General features: G+C 50.7%; 2 protein-coding genes across 2 annotated transcripts; both read right to left on the bottom strand.

The window, feature by feature from the left end:
• Window positions 1-331: 331 nt before the first annotated feature.
• On the bottom strand, window positions 332-4,402 carry LOC103777355 (gasdermin-A-like). Its single transcript, XM_008944907.1, has 9 exons — window positions 4,189-4,402; window positions 3,823-4,030; window positions 3,292-3,457; window positions 3,112-3,205; window positions 2,321-2,371; window positions 1,943-2,097; window positions 1,430-1,577; window positions 1,132-1,205; window positions 332-568 (listed from the first exon to the last, which is right to left on the bottom strand). The coding sequence occupies exons 1-9, from the start codon at window positions 4,400-4,402 to the stop codon at window positions 332-334; spliced, it is 1,347 nt and encodes a 448-aa protein (XP_008943155.1).
• A 6,286-nt stretch (window positions 4,403-10,688) lies between these two features.
• Window positions 10,689-11,012, bottom strand: LOC103777354 (ORM1-like protein 3; the record flags this gene model as incomplete). Its single annotated transcript, XM_008944906.1, has 2 exons — window positions 10,689-10,824; window positions 10,918-11,012. Coding segments are annotated over 2 exons (231 nt in total), but the record flags the coding sequence as incomplete, so codon positions are not given.
• Window positions 11,013-11,019: the final 7 nt, after the last annotated feature.

Genomic DNA, 11,019 nt, shown 5'->3' with positions numbered 1-11,019 from the left:
TCTTGTGTGCCTTACTGGCTATGTGCCAGTGCATTTTAGGAAACCTAGGATCACCTGAAGTGCAGCTGACAGGCTTGTGGTTGTTTGGGCTGGGAGGTTTTTCAGTTGGCACTCTGCACGTATATAAGGGGAAGAAAAATCAAGTTTGGTTTCTGGCTTCTGTGAGGAGTTTTCTTTCCTTAAGTCTGCTTTTCTCACTCATTTCAAAGCAGCACAGAGTGCTAATAAGGAAAGTCTCACAGGGGTAAAGTTTGGGGAGAGAAACTGGCTTGGAGTAAGAGAGTTTCAGACCTTGTCAGGCGATTCCCCTTAGATCACCCCCAAGGGGAGGTCACTGATCTGAGTTACTCAGAAGATCAAGGGCATACAGGGACACGTACAGGGCTGCTGTGGCCAAGGAGGCTTCTTCTGTGCAGACAGCAGCTCCATCTTTCTGGAGGGTCACCCTGCTCCTCTGGACCATGGCCACGGTTAGCTCTCGTTCCTCCTCTGGCTGGAGGGAGAGCAGGCTGGTGGCCAAGCTCCAGCACTCCTTCCCCTCCACGTCCTGCTCCAGGATGCTTGCGACCTGTGCAGCAGCCACACAAAAGGCAAAGTCAGTGTTTTGATGCAGTGGGGGTCACTGAGTGAGGGAATGACCTCGCTGGTGAGGTGCTTTGCTGTCTTACAGGCACACTAAACAATCCACAGTTATATGTGGGGCTTTCCATCCAGAGAGATTATGAAGGCTCCTGTGTTCATTTCCCAGTTTGTTGTGAATTTGTTACGTCCAAGGAATTAAAATTGCAGTGTGTTTTTGTGTTGTCTTAACAAACAGGAGCCAAAATCAGGAGCCAGAGAGGCCAGAAAATTGACTGTGGTTTCAAGAAACCCAGAAGCTCTCTGTGCCCAATTCAATGTTTATCCTCAGTAGAACAGTTCTTAGAAATCTTAGGTCTTAGAATGTTAGGTCTGGATGTTTTGGGGTGATTTCTCTCAAGGAGAGTCTTTTGATCCCTGCCAAGTTTGAAGCAATTACTCCTCCCCTCCTTCCCAGCCTAAGTGGAGATGCTGGTACCTGTGTCACCACCCGAGTGTGGATTAATGCCCCCACCCCCTGTTCTGAGCCAGATGTGATGGGTGTTCTCTCACCAGCTTCAGCTGCTGGGGCACAACCTTCTCTTCCAAGGACTCCAGCAGGAGCAGCAGCTGATCCTCCGTTAGCTCTGCAGAATTAAACCAGCTCTGTGTCAAAAAAACCAAACCCAACCCCACCAGCACTCCAGGGACAAGGGGTGGGAAGTGAAGGGTGATGTTGCCCCTCCTGCAGGGAGTGTTATTTTATGTAAATCCTCTGCAGGCCTCTTGCTCTCAGTGTCTCCTCTGTTCTGCCAGAGTGCTCTTGCTGTTTTCCAGGGGATGCCCCTCACAAGGGCCGGGCAGCCCTTACCATCCAGTGCATCCAGGGTGTAGGCGACTGCTCTGGCCAGCTTGAGGAGAGGTCCTGAGGAGTTCTGTAAGCTGCTCAGCAGGGCTTTTAAGTCTGGGCTTTCTGTTGTCAGCTCACAACCACCATCCTCATTGAGAACTGCGTCCATCTAGAGGGAGAGGAAAAAGAACTGGCAGGATTTCAGCAGGGAGGCTGCTGATGGTCCCTTGCAGTCATGTCATATGTGCCTCTCCTCCCTAAGCTGCTTCTGGGGCTGTAATTGAGGCTTTAGTGTTCACACCAGCTCCAGTTAAAGGCAGGATATGAAATTTTGGTGGTTGGGTACTTTCAGGTGAGTGTGCTAGGCTGAGTTCAGGACATGGTTCAACAGCTGGCTGTGTCCTGGGCACCATCCTTCCCAGGGGAGGCTTTTGGGGTCGATAGTTGTGGCACAGGAGGGAAGGCTCCTGGGGCAGGAGCTGTGATCAGTGTGTCTCTGCACTGAGGAGTGCTGGCAATAAGAACTTTGCTTACTTTGTGGGCCAGCTCCTGAAAGAGGTTCCTGTCTGTCATCACAGCTTTGATGGCTTTCAAAAACACGGCGCGCTGATCAGAAGACAACTCGGAGAGAATTTGGCAATTCTCTTTAACTTCTGACTGCAGTGCTCCTAATTCTCCTTCTGAGAGACCTGAAAGCCAGAAAGAGTCTGGGTGCATCACTTCTAAACCAGGCAATCCCCCAAGGCATTTGGGAAACGTAGAATCTGCCACGTTCCTATGAGTGTTTCCAGAAGCACTGGGCAGCTGCCGGGTCTCAGGGGACCAGCTCAGGCTGTGTTGCCCCAGGAGGTTCCAGCTCACCTGAGGTGGGTAATGGCAGCAGGAGTGGAAGCCGTGAAATACGCCGCTTACCGTCAGACAGGAACATGTGTCCAGCTGCTGCTCTGGGGAAATACTTCAGATCTGCAACAGGGTAAGAAGGCTTTAGGAAAACCCTGAGAGCTGGGTGGGTGTTTGGCAGGCTGAAGCTGCTGTTATTACAGGGGTAAGGCTGGTGTCCCCCCTCCTCTCCGGTGCCCCTGCTCCTTTAGAACGTGTTATCCCAGCCTGTGTTCCCTGCTGTGCTGTGCAGGGTCAGGCTCTGCAGCCACTCTGTGTGTTGAAACCTGGGTCAGTTAACAGGGCAGCTTGCCTGGAGCAAGATCCATCTGGGAGTGGGAAACACAGGGGCAGGAAACCAGATGGGGGCTCTAAAATCCTGCAGCAGGTTCTGTGGCTCTCCGTCCTGCCTCTTCCTACCCAGTATTAAGTGTCTCTCGCACCAGTCTTCCCACTGAAGGGCTGGCCAGCCTGCTTTCTCCCTGGCTTCTTTTCTTCCAAGTAGGAGGAGAAGAGAAAAGAAACTGCCTTCTGTGCTGTTTTTCCACAGAAATTCTTCAATTCTTGAAATTTTGAGCTGAGACTTCCAGTATCCCTCTCTCTTTCCTTACCAACCCCCCCTGAAACTGCAGCTCTTTCCCAAGGAGCTTTTAACTCACATGTGGCCTTTTCTCAGGTGATTTCTGTCACTCTTTGCCTGTGTTCATGGCTTTGCAGATGAGCTAACGGTGGCCGTGAGGCTGAATGCTACTTGAGAAAAATGTTTTTCCTCCTCTGTGTTGTTTCCTGAGTGGAGGGGGGGGTGGTTTCTGGGAGTCACTTACCCCATCGTCCCCCTGCAGTGGCCAGCTGGATCGCCCTGAAGGCCAGCGTGCAGCCCTTGGGTATGGTTATGCTCTGTTTGCTCTCCCGAGTGCCCTGGGAAATGAGAGGAAAAACGCTGTGGCTGGGCCTGGGCGGGGTGTGGGTGCTGGGGAAGGACTGAGCCTGCAGAGGAACCCAACCTTTGCACAGAACTTGGCGTAGAGCTGGGCCATGAAGCTGCCCTCTGCCTCGGTGGACTCCTCGTAGGTGGCCTCCTCCGAGGTCTCGATCGTTTCGTGCACCACGTATAAGTCCTGTCGTGTTCTCTGTAGCTGTTGGACGAAGGAGTGATTCACATTCACTTTTCTGAAAGAGAAAAAGGAAGCAGTGCATCCACTTAAATATCACCGTGTTGGGGGCTTGTGGAGGAAAAAGGTGGCAAAGGATGTGCTGTGGTTCTTGTGTCCTCAGTGTGTCCCCTGCAGGCTGAGGGGGCTGGGGGGCTGGCAGGTCCCCCGGGTGACCCCTCCTGATAGGTACAAACCCCACGGAGAGCCTGGCTCTGTGGCAGTGCTCCTGCCCTCTGAATTACACAGGAATCTGTAAGGCTGACAGAGCAGCGTGAGGACTCTTTATAGCCCCTCTTGTGTGCTCTGGGGTCTAAACCTTGGGTTGAGAGACCGGCGTGTGATCTGGGGTGGGCTGGAGGAGGGTGCCCAGGGAGCTCTTACCTCTCTGCCATCAGTGCATCCAGCTGTGGCACTGGTATGTGGTTCTTCTGCAGCTTGATGGCCCAGCCCTGGGAGGAGGAGGCTGCTCCCTTCAGCTCCACGCTGGCGGAGTCGAGGCAGAGGTTCAGGCTCCCATCCACTCTGTCACTGCTGCTTTTTTGGACTGTGAACTGCCTGGGGCCTGTACTGCCGGTGGGGAGGTGGGACCCTGGAGTGATTCAGCACGTGAGCTCGGGCACTTCCACAACCCCCCTGCTGGAACTGCCCCGCACACACGGCTGGGGCGTGGGGGAGTTCAGGCACAAATGGTCCGAGTGGTTTGTCTGTGGAAATGGTGAGCTTGAGAGTGCCACAGGGGGGTTTTACCTGTGCCTTTGTCGTCTCTGCCGGGCAGCAGCAGGTCCTCGAGGCGGTACCACGTCTGTCTGTAGCGGGGAAATGGCTGGAATTTGGCTTTTCTTTTTCTCCTCAGCAGGCAGAGGGGTTGGAAGTGCTCGTGGTCTAAGATGCTGTGAACTGGGACCAGGTCTCCCCCCGGATCCATCTGTTTCACGATGGATTGGGTGACTTTCTTAAACATGCTGCTGCGGCTGGGCGAGCTTCTGAAGCAATGCAAAGGGGACGTGTGCCTTGGGAAAGGGGCAGGATGAGTGACACAAAATTAGGTGAAATACAAGGAGAAGGTTGAAACAAAATACGTTAACAATTAAAGATCTTTTCAAAATCAATAATAACCCCCCAAATCATACATTAGTACAAAGGTGCAACTTGGGATTGTTCACAGGGTGTTTGGAGAGGGAGGAGTATGAGCCGTGGCAGGCTAACGAGGCTGGTTGAGACTCATCCCCCTTTGCCAGGGAGCTCCCAGTTGTTGTGAGGACAGAGAATGCAGCTGCAGTTTCTGAGGGTGCAGATCTTCAGCACCCGAGGCTGTTCCTGTGCTTTCAGTTCAATATTTTGTTGCATACACCAGTATGCACCACAATAATTTTACTAAACTAGACATTGCTCCTTAACCTAAGACCTGCTGTGGTCCTAAATGCTTTAATCTTTAACTAATGCGTCGCACTCGGGTAAAAAAGAAAAAAGCTTGAGGAATTTGTTGCTGGTTTTGGTGCTCCAGGGTTTCCTGGTGCCTCTTGCCTGGAGGGTGGCAGGGGTTGGGTTTTTTTGGGTTTCGCAATAGAGCACGAACAAAAGGATTTCGTCAAAGTCTTACTGCAAGGAAATGAAAGTGCTGAGAGGTGAACTGGGGGTGAGGGAGGGAGGGAGGGAGGGAGAGTGGGGAGTTTATTCTATGGCAGATCTCCTCCCAAAGCCCATCCCAGCACAGCCACTTCAGAATGTCCTGCTGCTTTGCCTGTGCCCCCTGCAGAGGGGTGCGGGGGGGGGCACAACCAAAATCACTTTTGGTTTCCTATTGTGGCTTGATTTTACTCCAAAGTTTCAGTGCTGCTTCTTGCTTTGGCTCTCGTGTGTAAGGGGTGACAAAGAGGAACTTGATCTACAGAAGAAAAACCTTCCTCTACTTACCAAGAAGAAAGAGGTGCAGGTCTGTCCCCTCCTCTGCACCTCCGAATCCAGTCTTCTTAGAGAAGAGGCCTTCACCCTTTCCAGGTCAGATGAGCCGGTGGTGGGGGGTCTCTTCCCTCTCCCCAACATCCCACAGGGCTCTGAGAAAACAGCCTGACTTAGTCTGAGCCTTCCAGAAAGTAGGAGAAGTCCCATCCCAAGGGGTGGCGTGTCGTACGCGAGGGAACGGCGCCGTGCGTGCTTCATGTGAGATCATTTCAGTACCACCCACAGGACTTGTTCTCTTGGGAGACTTCAAAAAGAGATAGAAACTCAACAGGAACACCTCACAGTCAGCTTCCTCCCCCCCTCTGCTGTACCAAAAGCTCTGGAGAGGGTACTTGCCTGCTGGTGGGGTGAGCGGTGGCGGTGCCGCCGGTGGGCACCACGCAGAGCCCCCGCGGCACCTCCGCAGCGGTGTGGGCTCCTGGAGTGAGGGCTGGGGAAGTGCTCTGCCCGCCCTGCTGCTCAGACAGCAGGAAGCAGCTGCTGAGTCGGGGCACAAAACTCCTCCTGCTTGCATAATTCTTCCTCCCAAAAGGTTCAGTCGTTGACCCGAGTCAGCCTGTTGTGATCTGTGGCAGGGGCTGTGGGTAACTTGAATTTCTGTAGCTGTATCATTCCTGTAAGATTTGTGTTATTTTGAGCTTGGCTCTGGTTTCACTTACACTCCTGATCTGGTGGGATGAGGAGCAGCGTGTGGTCCTCCTTAACCTCTGAGCTAATGAAGTGTGGTGTAGACAAGGGGACAGTTTTATGTTTCTGGAGGCCCTTTTATTACCTTTTACTGACCGGTGGCACGCATGTTTCTGTACTTTATGGCCTGTTGTTGGTAGCAGAGGGCTCGTGTGACTTGCTGGGGCAGTGCCCCACGACAGGATCCATCCATGCACTGCAGGCTCGTTGCTTTGCTGCAGCCTAGCTGCTGCCCAGAATTCACTCACCATGCTTGTTAAAAAGCAAACCCAGTCCACGTAAAAATTCAGTGAACCAAACCCAAGTTCTTACATGAATACTTACTTTATTAGTTTCTCTTAGATTACTGTACAAAGGAGTAATAAAAATATTCACACTTTATTTTAGAAAGTTCTCTACGTGAGACTTCTGTATACACAGCAAAAAGAAGGGCTACTGAAAAAAACCCTAAAACTTTGTACAGTGTCAGAACGTTCCATTAAAAAAAGAACAACCCAGCTAATTCATCTCACTGAAACTGATCCAAGGAGGACACGTATGCACAAACACTCACATGCTTAAAAGAGATTATAGGCAATGATAAAGCAACCTAAGTCACAATCAGAAAGATTAATGTGTTAACAATGGTAACCAGCTGCTGTCCCCCTTTCCAAGGGCCAGTACCATGCTTCTATAAAAACAAACAAATTAAACAATGATTAAAAAAGAAAAAAAAGTACTTGGGGGAGAGGGGAAAATTAAGTAGCCCTCAATCTCAGGCTTTATTTTTTTTTTAAAGGCTTTTTGCTACGCAGGGGAGGCTGGTGTGACATCCTGTCAGCTGGGTTAAAGGAATCAGGAGGCAGGATCCCAGGTTTGGCAGCACCAGGCTGCCAGGACTTGTGTCCCCAGGTTCCTGGTGCAGCCACTGCCATGCTGTGAACACGCGCCTGGCCTGACAGCAGCTTGGAGGAGGCTTTCCCCAGGCAGGGGGACAGCTTCTGCCAGCCCTGTGAGGTTCAAGTGGGGGGTTTCAAAAGCTCTTCTCCTTTGGCATTCGTGGCAGAACAAAGCAGGAAAGCATTTTAATTCCCCCCCTTAGCCAGGAATTGTTTCTCAGTCACAGGCTGGAGCCCACCTTTAATTCTGCATTTTTCCATAGCTTGCTCTAGTCAGGAAGCCAGTACAAGTGTGAGAGGAAAATCTGTCAAGGGATCAAAACCCCATTTAAAAATCAGTAACAATCAATTATCTCCTTCATGCAGGTACTTGGAGAAAATGCTACAGAAGGAGTGGATGGTCTCTGCACTCGTGTGCTGGGCTCTGAGGCACAGGGTAGGTGCCAACCTCAGATCTCTGCAGTTAGCTGTGAGTCCACGTCTGAACCCCCTCACCCTGCCCACATCACCCTTGTCTGGAATGAGCTGCCCCAGCACTGTCTAACTGCTGCCTGTGCCAGGTCAGCCCCCGAGGGCTGAACTTGCTCCTGCAGGAGTTCAACGAGCCCAACTAACCCAGAAGTGGTTCAGTGAAGGGTCCTGAGACACCCAGCACTGCCTGTCACCTCCCCAGTGCTGGAGCTGGGGCTGGGGCTGCAGCCAGGACCACTCACCCCAGGACACCGACTGGAAGGAGCCACGAGCTGGCCTGTGACCAGCAGCACCCAAAACTGCCACTCAGAGCTACCTCAGGTACACCTAACGAGCAGCAACTGCAACTGTGGTTTGATTACAATCAACTTATGGTTTCTTTTCTATTTTTGATTAATTCTGATACCCTTAAGACAGGATCTTAAGGAATACACTATCAGATGTATAATTGTTCAAGTAATTATTACTCTTATGTACTTATCATACATCATTAACATGAAATCTTTCAACAGTCTCATTTCTTTCCTTATTTCTCCAGTTTTATGTTTCCCTTGATTGGATTAACTGTGTGAATCTTTAATTTCAGTTAATCCATGGCAAAAATGCTGTCCCTGTATCGTAAAGGATGTTTTTTGCCATGGAACATGCCTCTGTAATGGCTACTTTAATCATTTCAGTGTGAACAAGGTAAATCAGAAAAGCTTAACTATGATAATTAAGGCTTTGCCTGACAAGAAGTTGTAGACTTTAAGATTTAGAAACTGCCTTTTGGAGAAGTTTATAATCCCATTCTGTTCTACGGCTGAGCTTTAATTTAACAAAACAGCATCAGACATCCAGACTGTCAGTTAATAGCACAAATGTGTTCAAACCCTCAGCTCTTGTAGCCTCAGGGTCTTTCTGGGACCTGTGAGGTGCTGTAGCTCGAGAAGAGCTGACCCTGACCTTCAATTTACACTTAGGCTAAAACCATCAGACCTGCTTTGGCTTTGTGTAATGTGCCTATGCTTAGAAATGACCATTATATGTCTGTCTGTGTAGGAGTAATGGTCTTAAGCATATAGTGACTGTTTCTGTTGCAAAAAGTTGATGTTTTTCCCCTCATAGTCTACCAAAATAAACAGCTTTCTTTCCCCTGGAGATGGAGCACTGGCATGGAAGTCGTGTCTGTGGGCAGATGTTCAGATCTGTTGGGTGTTATGTTCAGAGCTGTGAAGCTCCCAGGGCAGCAGCCTTTCCATAAGCATTCCAGGCACAGACACTGTTATTTTTTACTCATTTCAAAGGTTCTTGGCTGACTGATAAAATATTTCCATTCTGAAAACACTATATTTTTTTTCCCAAAGTCATTGTCTAGTAGCTCAAAGAGTACATGAGCTTTAGGGTGTGGAGTACCATAAAGCAGCAGCCCTTGGGTCGTGGCAGTTAAATGGTTTAACCCCCAACAAGTGAACTGCACGTCTGTCAAACTTCCCTCTCTGGAGAACAGCACTTGGGTGTCCAGCCAGACCCTGCTCTTGCTACCTTCCTGAAAACTTCCTTTTCACTTAAAATACTTCCACTTTTCACATGTACCACCTAATAATTCTCTCTGTGTTCCAGCAGCCCTCTGAGGTATGCTAAACATTTTTCCCTTCTCTGCAGCAGCCTGGTAGCAAGTCTGAGACAGAGCAGTAAAGCATCTTGCTAAAGTGATACATGGAGGAGCACTAAATCTTCTACCCAGCCCTGGAGTTCCCCTGCCCACATCCTACTCTGAGACCATCAAACAACTCAGCAATATCCACTATGACCTCTAAAGCTAGAATTGGCTAATGCAGGAACAAAAAGAGCATATTTGAAATGTTTATACCCTCATCCAAAGTGTGAGACAATATAAGCACTAAGACAACAGAAACTCAGGGAGGAAAACCACATCTCACCCAGCACACAACCCAAAAGCAAAACTGCTTCCTCTGACCAGTAGAAAGCTGTCTCTGCCAGGAAATGGAAAGCTGCAAACCTCCTTCATTCAGGTGGTAATGTTATGGGAGAAAGGCTCAATTTTGTTCCCATGCTAAATAATCTACTGTCAGTGACCCACTGGATCCCTCTGTTGGTCAGCTCAGCCTGGTGCTGCTCGTTAGTGTTGCTCATCAGCATTGCTCACCCCTGCCAGGGATCACCAGAGGGCTGGGGGATGGAGCTGCAGCTCTGGAGCTGAGCAACAGCCTCCCAGGTAAGCCAGAAACCAAACACTCGCTTCCCTGGAGTCAGACACTGAGCTAAGCCTGCTGGCAAATCCCAGGAACATGTACACAGAGCAAGGAGCTGGACTGAGGAGAAAAACCCCAGCTACAGTCACTGACTGATGCCAGCGAGCAGCTGCCTGGCCCTCGTCTGGCCTTTACCATCCTTGTGCCACCTCTGTGTACCAAGGAGCTCGGTGCCATCTGCAGCCGATGGTTAAAACATCCTGCACCCCAGCCCTTGACCAGAAGGCTTAGAAATGCCTAGAAACGAGCAGTGAGGGGTGGGGAGCAGAGTTGCCCATGATGATTCTGGAACAAGCTGAAAAGAACAAGTCTGATTTGGGATCTCTCGAGCTTCTCCCTGCACCACACGAATGGTACCACAGAAAATGGAAAGGCTTTGTCAGATTGCAGTCATTCCCTCCTGTGCTGCTTTCAGGAAAAGAACTTCCTTTCTCAGTGGTGTGAAAGATTGCAAAATAAAAATCTGTCATTCTCTTCCCCCCTCCCACTCCCCCACCCGAAAATGGAACTCAAACCCCAAAACAATCAAGTATTGGGAAAATCTGGCTGTATCCCTTTGAATTCCCCCCCCGTATCGCTTAAAGCACCTCGCTTCAGAAAGGGACAGATATTGTAAAGTGCATTTACCACAGCAATAGTACCAGCACTAAAAGCTTCTCCCCTCATCCCTATTCTCTTCCCTCAGAGTCCGGGACAGATGAAAACCTCCCCAGAATTCACCCTCGTTGTACCTTGGCAATCTCAGTGTGTCTGCATCTACTTATGACCCTGGAATGAGAGAACTCCAGCGCCGCGCATCCCGCTCTGCACTAAACTCTACTCTGGAGCTCGTTGAGATTTATTGGGCGCGAGGATCCAGCATGCGGTAGGTGTCTACGGGGAACAGCCGCTGCGAGGTGACGTCCCAGCGTGCACGGGGGTGAGGAGGCAGGAGGGGAGGGGAGGGACGTGCCCCCCTGCCCCGCTCCTCGGCCGCGCGCTCCGCCCACGCCCTTCAGTACTTGTTGATCCCAAAGATCCGGACCCCGTGGAACTGCGGCAGTTTGGGGATCAGGACGCTCATCAGGGAGATGGTGTTGATGACGAAGTGTATCCGGTCGTACTTGGTGTAAAAGCTGGTTAGAAAATACCTGGAAAGGAGGGGAACAAGAGAGAAGGGGGCGCCTGAGTTGCAGCACCCCGCGGGTTGGTCTCGGGGCGGCGCGCGGCCCCGCGGTACTCACAGGACGATGGGCATGATGGTCAGGAACTTGCGGGAGGCCGTGAACTGCACCCCGTAGTCCATCTGCTCCCAGTGCGTGAGCAGCCGCGCCTTCCCCTGGTCC

The sequence above is a fragment of the Merops nubicus genome, unplaced genomic scaffold (genome assembly GCF_000691845.1).
Source record: "Merops nubicus isolate BGI_N331 unplaced genomic scaffold, ASM69184v1 scaffold31287, whole genome shotgun sequence".
NCBI lineage: Eukaryota > Metazoa > Chordata > Aves > Coraciiformes > Meropidae > Merops > Merops nubicus.
Note: the sequence above shows the minus strand (reverse complement) of the source record. Positions and strands in the feature narration are given on the sequence as shown.

Bases quoted from the DNA above. Each gene is read 5' to 3' on its own strand.
- LOC103777355 (XM_008944907.1), bottom strand. From the start codon at position 4,402: ATGTTTAAGAAAGTCACCCAATCCATCGTGAAACAGATGGATCCGGGG. The intron at 3,458-3,822 runs GTAAGAGCTCCC...TTTCTCTTTCAG, and splicing joins GATGCACTGATGGCAGAGAG to AAAAGTGAATGTGAATCACT. The intron at 1,578-1,942 runs GTAAGCAAAGTT...CTCTCCCTCTAG, and splicing joins TTCAGGAGCTGGCCCACAAA to ATGGACGCAGTTCTCAATGA.